The 22,554-nt window shown below is 44.9% G+C and overlaps 1 protein-coding gene across 5 annotated transcripts in view; it reads right to left on the minus strand.

The window, feature by feature from the left end:
* The window catches only part of USP45 (ubiquitin specific peptidase 45), a 42,113-nt gene that overhangs the window by 18,439 nt on the left and 1,120 nt on the right, over positions 1–22,554 (minus strand). For 2 of the 5 annotated variants that reach the window (XM_038760763.1, XM_038760765.1), the window contains exons 2-9: positions 20,180–20,289; positions 19,559–19,728; positions 17,890–17,993; positions 17,401–17,501; positions 12,168–12,316; positions 10,842–10,937; positions 9,749–9,879; positions 5,421–5,508 (exon numbers count right to left, since the gene is read on the minus strand). In XM_038760763.1, coding sequence (XP_038616691.1) covers positions 5,421–5,508; positions 9,749–9,879; positions 10,842–10,937; positions 12,168–12,316; positions 17,401–17,501; positions 17,890–17,993; positions 19,559–19,728; positions 20,180–20,279 — 939 coding nt within the window. In that variant the 5' untranslated portion in view covers positions 20,280–20,289. Of the gene's footprint in view, positions 1–5,404; positions 5,509–9,748; positions 9,880–10,841; positions 10,938–12,167; positions 12,317–17,400; positions 17,502–17,889; positions 17,994–19,558; positions 19,729–20,179; positions 20,290–22,554 lie in introns of all 5 variants that reach the window. The other 3 variants (XM_038760767.1, XM_038760766.1, XM_038760764.1) reach the window with 2 other exon arrangements.

Below are 22,554 nucleotides of genomic sequence, written 5' to 3' on the forward strand. Positions count from 1 at the left end.
GTTCATCTTAAAGCTGACAATATACTAAGAGGGCTAATCAATAGGTAATTCACTCAAGTTGAATGCCATAAATGGGTTAAGGGCCATAAGCAGCAAGCCCTTTTGTTGGGATCTGTGCGTTGAACCATTTATTTAGGTCAAAGAAAGACATAGTCTTTGAATGGTCAGGGGATTGCTTACAATGGCAGCAGACATTAATCAATTAGCAGCAGGGTTCAACTACTTTTCATCCCCATGTTCAACAGTCCCTTGACGGTCACTGGGAAGTCCTGATGGGGTGTAATTTTGACCGCACCATTGACAGTTTGGGATTTTCGAAAAAAGTCCTCCTCTACGGAGGTACATTTCAGGAAGATCCTTTACAGCCCAAACAAGGGCAACGTCAGTCTCACCAATACCAAGAAGGGACCGGCAAACCAAGGAACTTGGGATTCCTCAGGCAACAACTTTTGTCCCAAAAGACAGAATTTTTTTTTTTAATCAAGAATAAGATGGCTGATAGATTTTTAACCGTAAACGTATTATTTCAAGGCAAAGTTGGAGTCTCACCAATACCAAGAAGGGACCGGCAAACCAAGGAACTTGGGATTCCTCAGGCAACAACTTTCGTCCCAAACGACAGAATTTTTTTTTTTAATCAAGAATGAGTAAGACGGCTGATAGATTTTTAACCGTAAATGTATTATTTCAAGGCAAAGTTGGAGTCTCACCAATACCAAGAAGGGACCGGCAAACCAAGGAACTTGGGATTCCTCAGGCAACAACGTTTGTCCCAAACGACAGAATTTTTTTTTTAAATCAAGAATGAGTAAGATGGCTGATAGATTTTTAACCGTAAACGTATTGTTTCAAGGCAAAGTTGGAAGAAGAGCCTGAGTATGAAACTCCACGTGGCAAAATCACCCGACGGCCCTTTTTCCGTTTTTCCAAGAAGAGCGTTCAGTTTACGAGAGGGCCAGCCGGGCAGTTCCCTGGTCAGCAGGTGCGATCCCTTAAATTTTACATTCAGCGGCAACGCTGCCCCTCAACTTCACCCTCCAAAGGAGACGTTTGAAAACGGCATGAAAGGGGAAGGGCCGGAACCGCCGTCTTTTCTAAAGGATTCTGGTGGCAGACATATTGCTGAGGGCTTTCTTCAATCAAAAAGCACATGGTTGTGACACTCCGCGACAATAGCCCAATCAACAGCTGTGCGGTTCCCAGGCTAGACAATACTGCTACCGCTGGGCCGCTCGCTGTATCCGACCGGCACAACTGTCGTGGCTCACAAGATTGAATAGATCCACAGACCTGACATTCTAATTCTGTCACACCATCTATTGCCCTGAAAGGGGGACGGAGAAAAAAAGAGCTTTTACTAGTTGCGGCTCTTGCTGTGCAGCCTGAGGTGATAAAGTCACCGTTCGCGCTAATGCGCCATTAAGGCAAAACGGGGGTTTAATCGCAGGCAGAGGGTGGGACTGTGCTTCGCCAGGCCCCAAGTGAAAGTGGCAGGAAAGCGCTTTTACATTTATCTATCCGTCCGTACAACACAGGGGAAAACGGTCAGTCGAAAGGCTCGTATTTTCAACCCGCAGAGAATGTGAATTTGCTACACCCGGGAGACATCGTAGCTCTCCTATGCGATCTGAATTCCTCTGATTTTCTTCCATTCCAGGCCTGTGTCATGACTGGGGAGGTGGGTACCGTGTGCGGCTCTAAAATACCTACCGTTTGCTAGACGGATGCTAAATATAGCTGTATCTATTGCTCTCAGATTTCGTCTTCAGAGAGTAAGCTCCCCTCTAGGCTGTAAGCTCATTGTGGGCAGGAAACCCATTTACCACTCAGTTATACTCTACTCTCCCAAGGACTCGGGTAGGGACTGTCTCTATATGTTGCCAACTTGTACTTCCCAAGCGCTTAGTACAGTGCTCTGCACACAGTAAGCGCTCAATAAATACGATTGATGATGATGATGATGATGACAGTACAGTGCTGTGAACACAGTAAGTGCTCAATAAATACGATCGTATGATCAGGTTAACGCTTTCCCAGATTAAATGCTGCATTAGCTAAAAGGGAAAATGAATGACTGCCACTTCTGATATGTCCCCGGGATTCCAAAATACAAACTCCTGTAACATCCCGGCCGGGTGACAGACGACTAACTCTAACCGGAGGCCTTCGGGTTTTGGAGGTCACTACACATTTTATTCGACTTTAATGATCTCGGTTCTCTAGGCGAACCCAAAAGGAGCGTGACCTCGTGGAAAGAGCATGGGTCTGCGAGTCGGAGGACCTGGCTCCACTGCTTGTCTGCTCTGTGACCTTGGGCAAGTCACTTAATTTCTCTGGGCCTCAGTTTCTTTATCTGTAAAATGGGGATTAAATCCTACTCCCTTCTTAGCATGTGAGGACTGCGCCCACCCTGATTATTTCTTATCTACCCCTGCACTTTATTACATCAAGAAGCAGAAAAAACAAATAAATTAAAACCTCATTATTCCAACATTGATCGATTCGACTATTCTTGGATAACCTCAAACTAGTTCATAAACCTCTATCTCCGTGCAGAAATCTTGCAATTCAAATTAGCATGGCTTGGCTCTAATATCCTCACTTCTTCATCTCTCCAGACCTATTGAAACCTTTTGATGCTATTAAAAAAACATGGGACTCCTAATGAGAGAACACGATGCAGACTCTTATCTAGAGGTTACTTAGAAACTAAGAGATTGTTTCACTTTAACCACGTTCGACACGATCCGGTTGAAACAGAAAAGAGGGTTTAATGTGTCTTTTGCCCTGATCGACTGAGGATATCTAAGGATGCAGCTTTGAATATTATCAGGCAAAGCCAACTGCGAACAAGCTCTTGGCATCGAGAAAAGGGAATCTTCATTTTCTCAGCACTTCCTCATTTCTTGGGTAGTTTGATGAATACTACCAACTCATTTTTTTTCCCTTTACAGCCCATCTCTCCTTCCTGGGTATCATCTTTCGGCGAGAACTGTGTCAGGAATTCCAGGCACACCCTCACAACACAATAGGACTGCAAAAAAAATCCTGCCTTTTCCCTTCATCTAGCACTATGGATATTTGGGAGGTGCGTGCGTGAGTGTGTATGAGAGAGAGAGCGAGAGAGAGAGAAAGAGTGTGTGTGTGTGTGTGTGTGTGTGTATTTTGTTATGGTATTTGTTAAGGCCTTACTATGCGCCAGGCATTGTACTAAGCGCTGGGGTGGATACAAACAAATCAGGTTGGATATGGTCCCTGTCCCACGTGGGGCTCTCAGTCTCAATCCCCATTTTACAGATGAGGTAACAGGCACACAGAAGTTAAGTGACTTGCCCAAGGTCACACAACAGACAAGCGGCGGAGCCAGGATTAGAACCCAGATCTTGACTCCTAGGCCCATTTTCTATCCATAGGCCATGCTGCTCCTCAAGTCGTTGACTTGGTTTCCCTTCTTCGTGAGAGCCTGCTCGATGCAAATTGCTACGAGAACTGTTTCCAAATGAAACTCTCACCGCTGGCATGATAGAAATACTGCCGACTAGAACAGCTTGCAAAGAAAGGGTTCTTTAAAATACCTAAATCTATAAAAATTCACTAGTGGGGGATTAAAGTTATTGCACAGAGCATGAAGTTCAAGTGTGACTGGCAGTCTTATTTCAGAGCCAAAGGTAGTGTGACAGATGCTTTCCCCATTGAGATAGAATCAATCAATCAATCGTATTTATTGAGCGCTTACTATGTGCAATAGAAGGGTCACTTTTGGGTTAGGCCACAATGGGCTATCCAGTCTCCAACGGTCCCAGAGAACACTTGGAGGAATTGTGAAATGGATAGAGAAGCAGTGTGGCTCAGTGGAAAATAGCCCGGGCTTTGGAGTCAGAGGTCATGGGTTCAAATCCCGGCTCCTCCAATTAGCTGGGTGACTTTGGGCAAGTCACTTAACTTCTCTGGGCCTCAGTTACCTCATCTGCAAAATGCGGATTAAGACTGTGAGCCCCCCATGGGACAACCTGATCGCCTTGTAACCTCCCCAGTGCTTAGCACGGTGCTTTGCACATAGTAAGCGCTTAATAAATGCCATTATTATTATTATTATTATTATTATTATTATTATTAAATGGCACAGCCAATCGTAGAATTAGGGACATATCCTCCAACCTTGCCTACCGGAAACAGCACGGGCTTCGGAGTCAGAGGTTGTGGGTTCTAACCCCGGCTCCACCACTTGTCAGCTGTGTGACTCTGGGCTAGTCACTTCACTTCTCTGGGCCTCAGTCACCTCATCTGTAAAATGGGGATTAAGGCTGGGAGCCCCCGCATGGGACAACCGCATGGTATCTACCCCAGTGCTTAGAACAGTGCTTGGCACATAGTAAGCGCTTAACATCATTATTATCATTATTATTATATATTCCTAACATCCTCTAGTAGCTCATTATTTCCCACTCACTTATTGATTTATTCAATCCTCTCTTGGACCTGATTTTCTCTACCTGCGTGGCTTCCTGTAGCAATGACTGCCATAAGCTTTAGACCGTAAACTCGTTATATGTCAGCTAATTCTGTGGTACTGTACTCTCCCAAGCACTTAGTAGAGTGCTCTGCACATAGTAAGCACTCAAGAAATGCCACTGATTGATTGATTAGCTGACCACTCTGCGTGAAGCAATGTCTCCCTTTGTTTTGACTCTACCATCCTCAAGCTCCAATGGGTTTCCCCTCGGCCTGCCATCACTGCAAAGAGGACAGAAAAAACAACCACCGAAAGGTGGACTGCCCACACCTTATGCACTGCGTACTGTTCTGTTGATTAAAATGCTACCGATTGATTGATTGATTGATTGGTCAGTATATTTTAGGAAGGAGATAATGGAGCTGAAGACGTTACAAAAGAATGGAATAGAGATAAACCAGGAAGGGGACAGTCCTCGGTGTGAAGGGACACTGGAAAGACTCTTCAGTCTGGAAAAGGAAACACTGAGAGGAGATACAGGCAAAGCACGAAAACCTTGAAGGCTGTGGACAAGATGGAAATGGGATCATTAATCCCCAAACTCCAAAGCAACAGGGCAAGGGGGCAGTTTCCTAACATACAAAAGGAAACACTCTGAACACTCTGAACGTATGGAATGCGTTCCTACTGGAAGTGATGCAGGCCGGAAGTATAAATAGATTCAAGAGGTGACTAGAAAAATTCAGGGACAAGAGGTTTCCTTAGGTTCTAAAGAGATGCGCTCTCTAACTACTCAACTGGATGTCCAGGAGGGCAATTATCATTCTGTTCTTCAAAGCTTCCATTGCTGCTGTCAGAGACACGGTTAGATGGACCACTGTTCTGACAGTAGGCACTCAATAAATACTATTGATTGATGGACTGGTAAACATAATAGTTTGAGTTTGTCACCGATAATCGGTATGACCTTGGTTTCTTCCGTTCTCATAGCATCCAGCAGGTAGTGGAGGAGTTCCTGGCTGTCCTGCTGCTGGAATCCTTTAAATCGGGGGGCCCTAGGCAAGAGAGGAGAAATGTTGAGTGGTTATTTGAAGGTTTTTCGGCAACTTGCCACTGCTGTGAGTCAAAATCATTCTGAAATACAGTAAGGCACTCCCAAATCCTAAACCACTTCAACCAATTATTCCACAAGGAGGCAAGGAAAAATCTGAATGTCAAACCAAAGAAATGGAAGAAAAAGGAAATGAGCAGTTAGTACATGATTGAAGGTCTGAGAGGAGATTACAACATTTTATATCCCAGGTGGCACCTGAAGGGTATTTGCCAAATTCCCCCTTAGAAACCAATTTGCAATTTCCTCACAGAGTGAAATGCATTTTCTTTCAAGAGGACCATCTGCAATAAAACACCTTGAAACAGCATCTACTATGTTTCTCTGGCTTCAAAAATAACAATAGAAGTTCATAATGGTACCAAGAGAATTCTACTTCAGGCAAAAGATTAATCTTCCAGAACCATTAAAGTCACCTGCTGTATATTAAAATCAAGTTTACTAATGGGTGTAGTTGTCATCTGTCAATCAGGAAGCATTATCCCAGCACTTACATCAAGGTGTACTCTCCCCCTCTAGACTGTAGCTCACTGTGGGCAGGGAATGTGTCTGTTAATATTGCTGCATGGTCCTCTTCCAAGCTTTTAGTCCAGTGCTCTGCACAAAGTAAGCACTCAATGAATATAATTGAGTGACTGTGCCTACTTTTGCTCATTTTCCTCTTAAGTCCACCCAGGGTAGCTGTTATGGTAATGCTAGGAGATGGACTATGTTCCAAAACCTCACTCTGTGACCTCGTCTTGCTACTTGATATGGAGTGTGGTCTGTATGTACAGCTTTTCTTGCATCCACAGCCAAAGTTCCCCATATTGAAAGAATTATAATTCCATCTGTTCCCCGAGGACATTTTTTTTCCCCACAGTTTTCATCAGACGGCAAAGATCCCAGTAGTTCACATCCATGGAATTCCATAAAAACTTTTCACATAAGCTCTCCTCCGAATTGGGAGCAGGAAAATGAATGCCCGTCGACAGGGACAAATCTGACGGCTAAAAGATGCGGGCTTGTCTCCTCGAAAACATGCTGGGGGCAAGATCCTTGGCAAAGACGGAGGGCTCTTGGACGGTTCGTTGAGTTGGCCCATCACAGCTGTGCCGCCATATGGGAGCCAGTGCCAAAGCGCCACAACCTGTTGTTCCGTGTCAGCAGGATAATGAGCTAGGAACAGGTTGACCGTAAGTAGTGAAGGACAACTGTGAGAGATTCATGGGGAGCACAGGAAGGCCAAAATATCTGCCTGCCAATTCAGTTTCAAACATTTAAATCTCGGCTTTTTTCCTCCAAAGGCTTTTCCAAGAAAGGTTTTTTTTAAAAGCGCCCGTCCATTGGATTTAATGCCCTCAATTGGCGCTTTTCCGAATTCTCCACACTCTTCATCCACTATTCCCCAGCTCACACTCTTCTTTCCTCTCAAACTAACCTACGCATCGTGTCTCGCTCTCGTGCCTTTCGAAGCTATCGTCCACCCCCTTCACAGCTGACAAACCACTGCTCCTCTCATCTTCGATGCCCTTCTGAGATCACATTTCCTCTAAGCGGTCTTCATGGATAATCTCTAATCTTTCCTCCTTGTATTTCCCAACGGACCGCCGGAGACCCACCTTACCACCTAAGCGCATCAGTAATCAGAGCCCCCTATATATCCCTTAGGTACGTATATCTCCCACACAATATTACTGCCCTTACTGGATATTTATTTGCCATCTTCTAAACTGTATTACCACCCCCATCTAGCATTTAAGTGTCTATCTTTCCCACTAGATGGTAAGCTCCTGGACATGCTCTCTCTCTATTCTACTCTCCTAGATGCTTAATACAGCCTCAGCAAGCAGCAGTGGCTCGATGAATACTACTGATTGACTGATCAACGACAAGGCAGTGGCAACAACTTGCTGCCTGAGGTACAACCACTCGGCCGAGATAAACAAAAGATGTACATCCTCTCAGTACATTTTTATCAGTCATAAAGTCTCCAGAAGTCTGCAGTCTTAATATCCAGAATAGTGGAAAACAAACAGAAGGGCCCTGTAGCTATGCTCCCAATCTGTCCAAGCAAACACTTGACAGCTGCAACACTAACAAAATTAACAGTGGATGAATTAGGACCAGACGCTTAGCGGTTGCTATGGCAAGCAATCACCCCTTCCTTTCTCCTTCCCTTTAATTTACCTTCTCCAACCTCCTTCTCAAAAGACACACATTCCTACCCTGGTTGCGTCAGAAATATGTCAAAATGCAAGGGGGTTCCACAGATGATACAAAGCATCCAGTGGCGAGCACGTTGCCATTTTCCTCATAATTTAGACCTTCTCTTGGGCTAAAAGTTAGCAATGGGCAGATGGTATCACAGAGTTCTCCACACTCGCTAATGCGCACTTGCTAATGTCCCAGTGGGAACATGACCAACAGGAACAAGGAATAATAATGATGATGATAATAATAATAATAATAATAATAATAATTAGTGGTGTTTACTAAGCGCTTACTCTATGCCAGGCACTGTACTAAGCGCTGGGGTGGACACAAGCAAATCAAGTCGGACACAGCCACTATCCTATATGGGGCTCACAGTCTCAATCCCCATTTTACAGAAGAGGTAACTGAGGCACAGAGAAATGAACTAACTTGCCCAAGGTCACAGAGCAGCCTATGTCCAACCTGATTTGCTTGTAACCACCCCAGCACTTAGTAAAAGTACCTGGCACGTAGGAAGCACTTAAATACCATCATCATCATCATCAAGTCACAGGGAAAAGAAAAAAATAAGAGAAGTTTTCAAATCTGCCCGGTACAAAACAAAACTGTCTGTGCCACAACGTGGTACACACATAAAAAGCTGCACTGTGAACATTTTCCACCCTGTGAAGCACATCTGGGGCTTGCTAAATTTCTTCAATCTGAAGCCATGTGCCAAGCTTACAATGCTCCTCGTACTTGGATAGAGTTAAGCACAACTCATCATGGCACAGAATGAACATTTTGGGTAACCGCTATTCAATGATATATTTCTAATAACCTTATTCTTTCCTATCACGCTAATTCTTCAGTAGTTTAAAATTCAATAACCATTTTTAGGAAACGTTTTCCTCTTTGCTTTTCCTTCGGCTCCCACTATTTCTAAACAATTACCTTCGGCCTCTCTCCCCCACCCCCATCCCACTAGAATGTAAGTTCCTTGAGGGCCGGGGGCATGTTTCGCTTCTACTGTATTCTCCCAAGTGCTTAGTGGAGTGCTCTGCACAGAAAAATATATCAAATCTATACTACTGATTTTTGGGCCATAAATTTGAAATACACTGCAGCATTGTATAAATATCTTCATCATCGTCATCGTCAATATTTATTGAGCACTTACTGCAGGCAAAGCACTGTACTGAGTGCCTGAGAAAGCACAGAACTTTAAGGTTGGTGCCTTAAAGTTATTATTCACTTATTCACAAAATCTACTAGAATGTAAGGCTTTTGAGGGCAGCAGATCTACCAACTATATTGTACACTCCCAACCCCCTGAATACAGTACGCTGTACACAGTAAGTAATCAGTAAATACCATTGATTGATGGATTTAAAAATTTAACACATATCGACTCCTGGAACACTACCGGGTAACCTGGCAGATACAGTTTAACCCTGAAGGCCCGTGAAGCACTCGCTATCATCCCAGCAAGCACGCACAATCCCAAACTAAGCCGCCCTTTTCCTCAGCTCCCCCTCACCTCCCCATCGCCCCGACTCGCTCCCTTTGCTCTACCCCCTGCCCCACGTCACTTGTGTATATATGTAAATAATAATAATAATAATGATGGCATTTGTTAAGCGCTTGCTATGTGCAAAGCACTGTTCTAAGCGCTGGATATCTATAACTCTATTTATATTAATGGCTGTTTACTTGTTTTGATGTGTATATCTATAATTCTATTTATTTACATTGATGCTATCGATGCCTGTTTACTTGTTTTGATGTGTATATCTATAATTCTATTTATTTATATTGATGCTATCGATGCCTGCTTACTTGTTTTGATGTCTGTCTCCCTCCTTCTAGCCTGTGAGCCCGCTGAGGGCAGGGATTATCTCTGTTGCTGAACTGCACTTTCCAAGCGCTTAGTACAGTGCCCTGCACACAGTGAGCGCTCAATAAATACGACTGAATAAATGGGTGAACGAGCAGGCAGCGGCACTTACTTCTGACAAAGCTGGCTAAAGAGAGCCTTAGGGGAAAGGGGTCCTTTTCCAGCCTCCTTCATGCTGTGAAGAAACAAAAACATAGCTGAAGTCAGCGGTCCGGGGCTCGACAGGGTCACCATCAAGGAATCCTTCAAAAGGAAGTTAAACTATGTGTCAGTCATCTGAATACAGGAAGCGTCAGAAATAAACCCCAAAGCAGCGCTGGTCTGAATTGGTCAGCCGCTACGACTAAGGGAGGCCCTGCTTAGCCCGGGACCTTTGCCTTCCTTACACTTGTGCTATGTAGAGAGCCCAACCTTCTGGCTCTTAGGAAAAGATGCACCGGTACGGGTGCACCTGTGGCTGCAGCCCCTGGCTTCGTTGGCAATTTACTGAGTGCTTACTGTGTGCAGAACACTGTACTGAGCGCTTGAGAGCGTACAATACGACAGAGCTGGTGGATATGGTCCCTGCCCACGATGGGCTGACAGCCTAGAAGTCGTCTCCCTGGGACTGGGATTTGCCACAAAGAAAACTGCAGCATTGCCAAGCAGTGAGGGGGCGGTGGGCGGGAACGAGGCTACGCTCCTAATCCGGAGACGTTCTGGAGCCATGAGGGCTCCCGGAGCGTAGAGGACACCCGGAACATCTCGGCAGGTCCACCCCCGGTCAGTGGTCCCAACTAGCAGCACAACCAGGGGACACACAACTCCAGAGAAGAGTCTCAGTTCCATCTAGCCTCTCTCCGGTTGCCAAGTGGTGATAATGCCATTTATTGCGCGCCCGCTGGGTGCAGCACAGTGTACTGAGCACTGGGGAGAATACAATGGAGAACCCGAGACTGGTTCCCTGCCCACAAGGAACTTTTGGTCTAGTGAGCACCCCCGGGGTCCCCGGAAATAACCCTGCCCCCGCTGGGTTCACTTGAACACCCCCTGAATCCCAGGCCAGAGCTGGTCACCGCCCCAAAAGTCCGGGCCAGTCCAAGGGTCACAAATTTGGGAGGCGGACTGGGCCACCCAGCACTCAATTTTGGCTAGCGGGAATTCAACAGGGGCCTACCCGACGCGGGTTCAAAAACCCAGAGGTTGTATTCCTCATAAATACTTACCGATTCAGTGTCTGAAGAATGAAATATTTTTAGCTTTGCGCCCTTTTCCTTTATCTCATACATCAGCTCATTTAACTTGTGAGTCTGGGCCAAATTCTTAAAGGAAATGGAAAGAGTAAGAGACATCTCAATTTACATTTTAACTTGACCAACTGAAATGGTACTGCATTTCTTCAGGCAAATTCTTGCTCCAATCAAAGATTTAAAGTGCGTATTTTTACTACAGTATTAGAATTTTTGCTATAATTTGCAATATATCTGTCACCTACACCAAAAGTGAAAAGCATACATACAAAGGACTTACTGGACATTTTTTAAATTTCCTTAATTTTCAGGCCACACTTGGCAGCAATACCCTATTACCTTTATTCTATTTATCTCGAACCTTGTATTTCATGTTATTTCTGTGTCTCCACTGTCTCAACTTTCTTCATGGGTCTGATGCTAATCCCATCTCCTCAGCTTTATTCTTACATTGTGAGCCTCTTGGGGGTTACGACCAAGTCATTCTCACCAGTTTAATTTTCCCAGCGCTCAGTGCAATGCTTTGCAGCACAGAGCAGACACTTAATCAATCAATCGTATTTACTGAGTGCTTACTGTGTGCAGAGCACTGTACTAAGCGCTTGGGAAGTACAAGTTGGCAACATATATATAAGTTGGCAACTTAATACAAAAAGTGCCTGTTCACATGGCATGATATTGTTCGAATATGTCCGAGTTCAAGAGTGCCCCAAGCCCAAGAGTCCTTCCCGTTATATGTTTGGGATGAGGTCAGAGTTTAAAGCCATCTTTATCCCTTGAATAACAATAATAATAATAATGAAAATAATAATGATGGTATTTGTTAAACGCTTACTATGTGCCAAGCACTGTTCTAAGCACTGGGGCAAATAAAAGATCATCAGGTTGGTCGGGGTCCCTGTCCCACGTGGGGCTCACAGTCAATCCCCAGTTTCCAGATGAGGTAACTGAGGCACAGAGAAGTGAAGTGACTTGCCCAAGGGCACGCAGCACACAGGTAGCGGAGCCAGGATTAGAACCCACGTACTCAGACTCCAAGGCCCGGACTCTTATCCACTGGGCCATGCTGAGGTTCGACAACTTTATGGTAACTAGACTGAGGCAGTACTTGAACGTGCGACGTGGGTGCTGATAACCTACACTTAGAAACATAATCTCTTTTCTTTGTAGAAACTGGATTGTCCTTCTTTTAGGAGGAAACCCTTTCAATTTCAGTCAGAGATCAATCTACCACAAAAATCTGAAAAATCTTCTTGAACGGAAAACTGAAGCAGCGTTTTCAGGTGATTATTTCCTACTGACCTGCATGACTGCATTGAAAAAGCAGGTGTTTCCCAAATTATTAATTCCTTTCACAGAAAGCGGCGCATTGTTGACCTGATATTTTCCTTTCCAGATTTCGCTCGTTTCGCATTTTTCTTCTCGAAGCCTTATTACTTTAGACAGTGAACCTGCAGAGAGATTCTAAGTTACCACCAGAAACCATAGGTAAAGCCTGAACTATTACATCAATGAATCTCTGGTCCATAACACAAGCATACTAAAGTATAATAAAGAAGCAATTCCCCTGTGCAGGGCAATTTGTGCTGTAGTCCCCCAGAATTACGGTGGCTACTTCCTCACCAGTGGATTAAAAACTGCCTAATCAGACCCAGAGGTATAAGGCACCTCGCAAACGTAATAGGAAAAAACCCAAATGCAGTAAAAGATAGCGGAACCTTGAAGTCACAGAATTAAACCAGTTACCCAATTTGGTCCAAGCAGGAGGATAAAAACAAAATAACAACCGTCTTCATTGCTGATCTCAGGACCACCTGACACAGTACTGATAATGTACGGTGTACCTCCCTTGGTGATTTTTGAAAATAACCATTTTCCTAAAATTTGCTGACATTTTTCTAAAAAGGTTTAAATAAAAGAGGTCATGTGATACTACCTTCATTGAGAATAGGCTGTGGAGGGGGAGAGAAATGGGGAGAGTGGGGAGGGTTGAACACCAAACTAAATCCAGCAAAGACGGTGCTGGTAAATTTTGAGGGTCAGTGGAAATTCACACAGCATTTCTAAATGGAATTATTTTACTTGTTCATATCTATTCTATTTATTTTATTTTGTTAGTATGTTTGGTTTTGTTCTCTGTCTCCCCCTTTTAGACTGTGAGCCCACTTTTGGGTGGGGACTGTCTCTATATGTTGCCAATTTGTACTTCCCAAGCGCTTAGTACAGTGCTCTGCACACAGTAAGCGCTCAATAAATACGATTGATGATGATGATGATGAATTAACAATACACTGCCATTGCATTTTCCTATTTCATTCCATCGATCGATGCCTGATTGATTCTTCACCTAAGATAATTATCTGATTGAATCCCCAGATAAGAGTGGTAGAATGGTAAGCTCAATGTGCCGTTAGCTGTCAGAGCCAGAGAAAGGTACCACTAGGTACCTATAGAAAATGGACGGTATAAAAAACTAAAATGTGTAAATAACGTGTCTACCGCCATACCACAATTGGGCATTTATCCACTGGCATTCGGAAACATCTGGGTGAGCATCTTAAAGTAAACAATGTTCACAAGGCCATCTGGACAAAACTGCGGGCATGAATGACAGCACAAACATATGGAAACACAGATTTTTTCTCTTCCCTGCAGCAGTCTAGGATGACAAATGTCAACCTCAGATCTGGCCACGCTTCACTGTGCGATGCTTTGCAGCACCACCTGGCCGTCTCTGAAGAGCCACCAAATATGGCCAGTGTTTCCACAGCGGCCCATGCCTGCAGGGCAGGCTCGATAAAAGCATTTCGCTTCACGGCTAAATGGCAGCTTCACACGAGTAGCAAGACTCTGCTGATTCTCATGTGTCAATCTGAAATGGGGGGGGGGGGGGGGGGCGGCAGGGGAGATGACGGGATTGGGGGCAAATCTGCCTAGGAACAATTACATCTGAACACTTGATTTTTGTCCTGACATATACGTATCTTCAGCAAAGATATACTGCAATAATACCCAGATATCTGCAATGAGAATTTCTGTCTGTACCGGAACTATAGCACACTACAGTCATAACATGAAAGCACCTATCAGCTTCCTGACCAAAAAAGTGATTTTCATCTATCCAACGGTTTTCTTTTTCAGCCCTTTACCATTCGATAGATGGTATTTCTGAAAAAAAAAAAAATCTGGTTCAGGCACCTCATCTTTACTTAGCGACTCCTGTATATATGTATATATGTTTGTACATATTTATTACTCTATTTATTTATTTATTTTGCTTGTACATATCTATTCTATTTATTTTATTTTGTTAGCATGTTTGGTTTTGTTCTCTGTCTCCCCCTTTTAGACTGTGAGCCCACTGTTGGGTAGGGACTGTCTCTATATGTTGCCAACTTGTACTTCCCAAGCGCTTAGCGACACCTGTATATATGTATATACCTGTATATATGTTTGTACATATTTATTACTCTATTTATTTATTTTGCTTGTACATATCTATTCTATTTATTTTATTTTGTTAGCATGTTTGGTTTTGTTCTCCGTCTCCCCCTTTTAGACTGTGAGCCCATTGTTGGGTAGGGACTGTCTCTATATGTTGCCAACTTGTACTTCCCAAGCGCTTAGCGACACCTGTATATATGTATATACCTGTATATATGTTTGTACATATTTATTACTCTATTTATTTATTTTGCTTGTACATATCTATTCTATTTATTTTATTTTGTTAGTATATTTGGTTTTGTTCTCTGTCTCCCCCTTTTAGACTGTGAGCCCACTGTTGGGTAGGGACTGTCTCTATATGTTGCCAACTTGTACTTCTCAAGCGCTTAGCGACACCTGTATATATGTATATACCTGTATATATGTTTGTACATATTTATTACTCTATTTATTTATTTTGCTTGTACATATCTATTCTATTTATTTTATTTTGTTAGTATGTTTGGTTTTGTTCTCTGTCTCCCCCTTTCAGACTGTGAGCCCACTGCTGGGTAGGGACTGTCTCTATATGTTGCCAACTTGTACTTCCCAAGCACTTAGTACAGTGCTCTGCACACAGTAAGCGCTCAATATGACTGATTGATTGATTGACTCCAGGAAAAAGATGAAATGCCTGTCAGAGAGATATCACTAATCACCACTCTTCACAACTCAAGACCTCGGTGTCTGGGAAGAAGAGCAGTTAATTTTCTAAATTGACATCACAGAACTCTAAAGTCTCAATCCGGGGACATTTGTTCATTCTTGGTGCTGCTGAGGGAGAGCGGTTGGGCTTGCTGTGCCCAGGCTCGAGCAAACAATCCACACAGCCACCCGCAGGAGTAGCTGGCCAGCCGGCCTGGCCGGCCTGCTATCCTGGGCAGGAGAAAACCAAAGTTCACCCAAGCGGGACACGCTGATTTGTTTCAACCAAAATCCTATCATTCGCTTATAATCAAATGACACACGCTTGTCAATTTTTTGGGGGTTGTTTTCATACAGTTAAGGGGATTTCCAAATTTTCAAGCGAGGACCGCATAAATTGCATAGGGTGGTGTCTCTTTCAGGAGCGTACAACTCCCCCAGCTTTTAAACAGCTTGAAACAGACTCAATGCACGTGTACCAGGAAAACCTCTTTTTTCCCCTCTAAATTGCCTTTTTTTTTTCCCCTCTGCAAGGGCAGCTGAAAGTGTATCCCAAAGTCCTGGCCCAGCTGACAGCCCTCAACACAAGAAGCTTGAAGAAATTCTTCAAAAAATTCTGGAGTAAAAAAAAAAAATCCCTCAGCAACCGCTGTAGCTGGTCTTCAAAACCTCACTTGAGCCAGGCCCTGGGTATTAATGCACACAGAGCCCTACCCTTTGGCCATTTGGGATTTGCCACTCCCTCAGCCCCATGGCACTTTAGTACTTATCTGTAAAGGTATTTGTTTATATTACTGTCTTCTCCCACTCTACACTTTTAGCTCACTGGGGGCAGGGGATGTGTCTGCCAACACTGTTGTACTGTACCTTCCCAAGCACTTAGGACAGTGCTCTGCCCACGATAAGTGCTCAATAAATACCACTGATTGATTGCCTGATTCTTCCTGTGAAAAGTGGTCCACTTAGGACCGCAAGTCGACATAGGAGCATCCCGTTTCTGAGAAAACCACCCTAGTGATACAGCTTCAGCACAATCTCTGTGTTTGCATAAGAAGCTCCCAAGTGTGCCACGTGATAATGGTACGCCTGCCTTAGCGACACTGTGGACGGCCTTCTGGCCTCTCCACAATCCCGACTTCGGGGTGCCTCTCCCCGGAAAGATGGCCCACGGAAGGCAGCGGGCCCGGACCCAACACAACCTCCTAGCCGGATTTTCCTTTTTTCCAGCCACTGTTGAGTATCACCAACCCGGGGATCAGATGTGAAACCCACCCAGCCGCAAACGTTCTTTAGGGAACCCGCCACTCAGGGCTCATCTCGACTGCTTAATGTAATTACTCAAGCCAGTCATGCGGTGATAACGGCATTTGCACATATTGGCAGCTGAAGTGAAGTGGGAGCTTTGGGAGAGGCTGAGCAACATGCAGGGATCCTGAAACCAGCAAGTTCATCTCATTGGTGAGCAATCAATCAGGGGTACTTACTGAGTGCTTACTGTGTGCAGAGCACTGTACTAAGAGCCTGGGAGGGTACACTACAACAAAGTTGGTGGATGTGCTCCCTGCCCATGACAAGCATTTCATTTATCTTTATTCCCCAGGTGCCTGAATTATTCCCCAAAAGCATTAATCCCTTGTCAACCATCCCAAGTTTTTAAATGTTTTATTTGATTGGCAAGCCAGTTGAAACGTTTAATGTCCACTCTGACACAACACCTAGTCAAAATTTCCACTTGACAGATATCTTACTACGTGAGTTTCATCATGCAAAATAAATTCAAGAGAATACTGTCCTCAGAGTGGAAGGATGGAAGAACAGTCTTTAAATTTTGGTCTCTGAAATCAACAGATGGTAACAAGAACTGTAAAACATTGATGATTGCTCCTTAAGGGATTTTATTACTCATATTTAGATTGCCTCACAATTACAAAGTTATAAAATATAACTGTATCCTCTTAACATTCTTCCACACCTCCCTCCTGTCTCTCTGCTTCAAAGAAAAATGCTGCATACACTATTCATGCTGCATGCAATATTCAGCATTATTTCACTCTGATCAATCAATAGTGTTACTTGTTCACCTACTGTGTGCATTCATTAAATCGCATTTATTGAGCGCTTACTGTGTGCTGAGCTTGAGGGACGAGGGACCGTGGCACACAGTAAGCACTTAATAAATCCTATTACTACTAAAGCTACTACTACTAAGCCCTTTGTAAAACTAGAGTTAGAAGACACAACCCAGGAAAGTATATCCTTTACATCTCCTTAAATACATCAATTAGGTCCAAACTGTTTCATGGGATTAACTGTCCTGAAATATGAGATGTGACTTATACACACAAGTGATTAAAAAAAAAAAAATAGAAGGGAGTTTTTTCCTGAAATAAGAATGGTAACTTACTTGCTTCTGTCTTAGAAACATGCTTCTGGAGAAAATCGACTATCTGAGCCAAAACCTTCTTATTACAATGGGTGGACAGTTCTTCATTACATTCATAACACCTATTAAATAAAAGGGGGGAAGAATTACTGAACAATGAACAAAGGCCCTTTAAATATTTTGCATTATCAAGCATTAGAACGAAGGCGTGATACAGAAACAGATAGGCGTAATGCGTAATATAATCTGAAGAGAGAAAAACGTGATACAGGTACCCAATGGACCTTTTGGTTCGACACTGAACAGAACCACACTAATTTGGGTTCAAATCCCACTTCAGGGAAGATTTCCAGCAAGCTGTGGAGTCTGATGAAGTTCTGGGACACCCATTCTTGATTCCGAGCCTCATGTTGGACAGGAGCTGTATCCGACCTGATTATTTTTTATCTCAGCCCTCACCCTAGTACATCACCATCATTATTATCATTTTCATTTTTATTATTAACTTACCAGATAATCCACGTGCTGAGACTAATGACAATACAGTGGGGCTCGGCGCGTGCAGTTCGGGAGTGCTTCAGGGAATGCTGGCTCTCTGAGTTCTGGCTGCAGCCCTGAGCGGCAACACAAAACACACTTCCTTGAAACCAAGGGTCAGGTTGAAATCAATCCTGTTGGGCAGTTTTTCTTTAAATGCTCGAGGAAAACAGCGCACTTCAAAAAAGCAGAATTCCCTTCTAGCACACGGGGCCAGATTGGGCACTTGCTGAGCGTTATTTAGGGCTGACCTAAAGTACCAATTGTCAGCTGTGTGACTCTGGGCAAGTCACTTTACTTCTCTGGGCCTCAGTTCCCTCATCTGTAAATTGGGGATTAAGACTGTGAGCCCCCCGTGGGACAACCTGATCACCTTGTAACCTCCGCAGCGCTTAGAACAGTGCTTTGCACATAGTAAGCGCTTAATAAATGTCATCATTATTATTATTAAGTGACGTTTAAAATGCACTAGCACTGAACATCAATTACACTTATTATCCCCCGTGTTCTCACACGCCTTTGGGCCAAAGCTCTATGGGAAAGGAGGCAAGCAGCCCCCCTAAACCCACCCTCAACATCAACAGGATTAGTTTTTTGGCCACTCTAGGATGATTACTAAAGGCCTGTGTGGGCATAGGAGACACCCACCATGGCTGCTAAGAATTAGGAAGGGAGACGGGCTGGCAAGAGCCGGAAACGGTCGTACAAATCCAAGTTTGCATTATTGTTCCGGGTTTTCTTGGCTGGATGGGTCATCTGGTCTAGTTCCGTCTGCTTTAACTGTATACACGCTTCCCGAACCTCAGGGAGACTGTTTTATGTTTCCCCTAACCAAGCAGGCCCAAGAGGGAAGAGGGAAATGACTTGCCAGCCCTGTGCAAACTGCCCCTGAGCTCTACCAAGAGGGATGATTAGAGAAGCAGCACGGTTCGGTGGAAAGGGCACGGGCCTGGGAGCCGGAGGATCTGGGTTCTAATCCCAGCTCTGTCCCTCGCCCGCTGGGCGGCCTTGGTCACATCATCATCAATCATATTTATTGGGCGCTTACTATGTGCGGAGCGCTGTACTAAGTGCTTAAAATAAATAGAATAGATATGTGCAAGTCAAATAAATACATAAATAGAGTAATAAATATGTACAAACATATATACAGGTGCTGTGGGGAAGGGAAGGAGGTAAGATGAGGGGGATGGAGAGGGGGACGAGGGGGAGAGAAGTGAAGCGACTCGCCCGAAGTCGCCCAGCTGACAGTTGGCGGAGGCAGGATTCGAACCCATGACCTCTGACTCCAAAGCCCGGGCTCTTCCCACTGAGCCACGCTGCTTCCATCAAGTGGTCACATCGCTTCTCTGGGCCTCAGTTACCTCATCCGTAAAATGGAGATTCGATATCTGTTCTCCCTCCTACCTAGACTGTGAGCACCAACATGGAAGGACTCGATCTAACCTGGTTATCTACTATCAACCCCAACGCTTAGTACAATGCTCGGCACACAGCAAGCGCTTAAATGCCACAATTATTATTCTTACGTTGAAGAATAAGCAGGTTAAGCCTGGGTCTTTACCCCCCAACAAGCCTCTTTAATTCATTCCCATGGGAAGTACAGGAAGGAGAAGTCTCTGTGCGCCAAACACCGTCTCACCTGAAAACCACACTTGAGGCATAACCAAGTATCGGAAGGAGTTACCGGCTCCCCATCGGAAAGTCTTCTTTCTTTTAAACACTCCGAACAAACTGACCAAACACTCTGAGCTACCGCCCTCTTCACATGGTGCACGTTCACGGCTTGACTTACGTGTTGACAAGTTAAGCCTGGGAAAGGACAGACGTATTGTTTCGGCATTTTGGGGTGCACGTTGAAAACCGATTTCTGAAGCCCTATTATTTCGGCAGCATTTGCTTGTCTCAGGAATGCCCGCGGGTATCTGAGGAAGGGTCACCGTCTGACTGTGGGGTTGACAGAAGGGTGGTACCCAGATTGGCTAGTGGATCAAGTCACGGGGATATTATTCTTTCCTCCTCTCCTTCCAGCCTCCTCCTCCCCACCCACATTATGCTGTCCAAAAATCCCAGTCAATGAATGGTATCTGTTGAGCGCTTACTATGTGCAGACCGCTGTACTAAACACTTGAGTTCAAGAGTTGACAGACACGTTCCCTCCCCACAACAAGCTTACAGTTTGGGCGGCGGGGGGAGCGCGCGGATGGGAGATGGAGAGACGGACATCAATATAAATAATTTATAATCTATCCCGGGATTCTACCTGCAATATCATCGGAGGAGTCTTCATCCTGGGGCGTGTTGGGCCTCTTGTTCCTCTTGGCCTTCTCCGGGACAGCTCTGGATGGGGCTTTCACCCTCATCTGGGATTTACTGGGAAAGGACAGAAACTTGGCACTACCTGATCTCAGCACATTCCACCTCCCCTAGCACTTAGTACATAGTAAATACTTCCCATGCACCACAATTATCATTATTGCCTTCTGGATGTTTCTTTGAATCCCTAGGGCAGATATAGCCTTGGGAACTTTCACGCCGCCTAGGCACCTAACTACATAGCTTATAAATTCATCAATCGATGGTATTTATGGACTTCCTACCCTGTGCAAAACGTTGGTAGACTACAATAGGAGTTGGTAAACACAATCCCGGCCCACAGGGATCTTACAGTCTGGAAGGGGAGATGGACATTCAAACTTCCTCCCCTACTAGATTCTAAAATCCTTTATGGCAAGGACCCCAATATTCATTCTATTACACCCTCCCAAGCACTTAGCACAGCCAAAAATAGGCACTCAATAAATACTATTGGTTAATAGATATATTCAACAGTTTCTCCCAAAATAGACTAGGATGATCAACTCCTTGAACAGACTTTTATTTACCAATCCAACCTGTCCTCAAACGACAACTTTTCTTTGTGTTTTTTCTCAACTGAATGTAAAGTCCAGGCGACTCAGATTATTGCTGCTACCCCTAAAAAAGTCTTGTACATAACCATGGCCTGCTTCGTGATTTAAATACAAGACCAAAATTCATTCAGTTCCAGAGAGGAGAACGCTAACCAGGGCTGCTAACTGGGCTTTTATCGATGATTAGGTTCGACTGTCACTAGAGAGGAAATCTCAGGAAAGCATTCCGACCTTAGAAATACCCAATAACTGCTAGAAGAGGAAATAAAAAACACTAGTGCCTAACTTTAAATATAATGGTACGCCCTGACTGTAAGGTCGTCTTTTCTGAGATTATAAACTCCTTGAAGGGGAGGGATTGTATCTGTGACCTACAAGGTGCACACAGCAGGGGCTGACTAAATAGTAGAGACTGATAATCCTCCCAGATGATCAGTTCCCATCTCACTAAATCCCAGTAAATCTTCACTGATTTACCACCTGTAAATCCTAGGGGCAGTGACTAAACTACGAACTAAGGCTCCTTAAGCCCCCAGAGATCTGGCAGAGAGGCCTCGCTGGCCCGTGACCCCTTTCGGGATGTACTTTTCCGTCTATCATTTGCGGCAAAAAAATGTGTTTTAAATTAAAGTTACATTATTGAAACCTTAGGAAAATCAATACAGGTGGAGAGGCAGCATAGCCTAGTGGCTTTTAGACTGTGAGCCCACTGTTGGGTAGGGACTGTCTCTATACGTTGCCAACTTGTGCTTCCCAAGCGCTTAGTACAGTGCTCTGCACACAGTAAGCGCTCAATAAATATGATTGATGATGATGATGATGATGATAGAGCGTGGGCCCCGGAGTTAGAAGCACCCGAGTTCTACTCCCAGCTCTGCAATCTTGGGCAAATCACTTCACTTCTCTGGGCTTCAGTTCCCTCTTCTGTAAAACGGGGATTCAGACTGTGAGCCCCATATGGGACAACCCGATTACCTTGTATCTCCCCCAGTGCTTAGAACAGTGCTTGGCACGTAGTAAGCGCTTAACAAATACTATCGTTCTTATGATTAATTATTAAGGGTTCGGCAGAAGAGTGCAGATGACGATCCTGGGGTGTAAGGGTGGAAGAGAAGGGGTGCAAATGGGCGATCCGGGGAGGGGAATGGGGGGAGGCTGGTGACCGCAGCAAGGGAAACAGTCGGTGACCCCTGGAAGGGAAAGTGGTGCAGTTGGTGATCCCAGGAAGGGAAGGGGATGCAGTCAGTGACCTCAGCAAGGGAAGGGGGTGCAACTGGTGACCCCAGCGAGGGAAGGGGGTGCAATCGGTGACCCCAGGAAGGGAAGGGGGTGCAGTTGATGATCCCAGGAAGGGAAGGGGGTGCAGTCAGTGACCCCAAGTAGGGGAGGAGATGCAGTCGGTGACCCCAGCAAGGGAAAGGGGTGCAGTTGGTGACCCCAGCAAGGGAAGGGGGTGCAGCTGGTGACCCCAGCAAGGGGAGGGGATGCAGTCGGGGACCTCAGGAAGGGGAGGGGGTGCAGTTGGTGACACCAAGAAGGGAAGGGGGTGCAGGCGGTGACCCCGGCAAGGGGAGGGGATGCAACTGCGGACCCCAGGAAGGGAAGGGGGTGCTGGCGGTGACGCCAGGAAGGGAAGGGGGTGCTGGCGGTGACGCCAGGAAGGGAAGGGGGTGCAGGCGGTGACCTCAGGAAGGGAAGGAGGTGCAGGCGGTGACCTCAGGAAGGG

Source organism: Tachyglossus aculeatus, chromosome 19 (genome assembly GCF_015852505.1).
Source record: "Tachyglossus aculeatus isolate mTacAcu1 chromosome 19, mTacAcu1.pri, whole genome shotgun sequence".
In the NCBI taxonomy this organism is placed as follows: domain Eukaryota; kingdom Metazoa; phylum Chordata; class Mammalia; order Monotremata; family Tachyglossidae; genus Tachyglossus; species Tachyglossus aculeatus.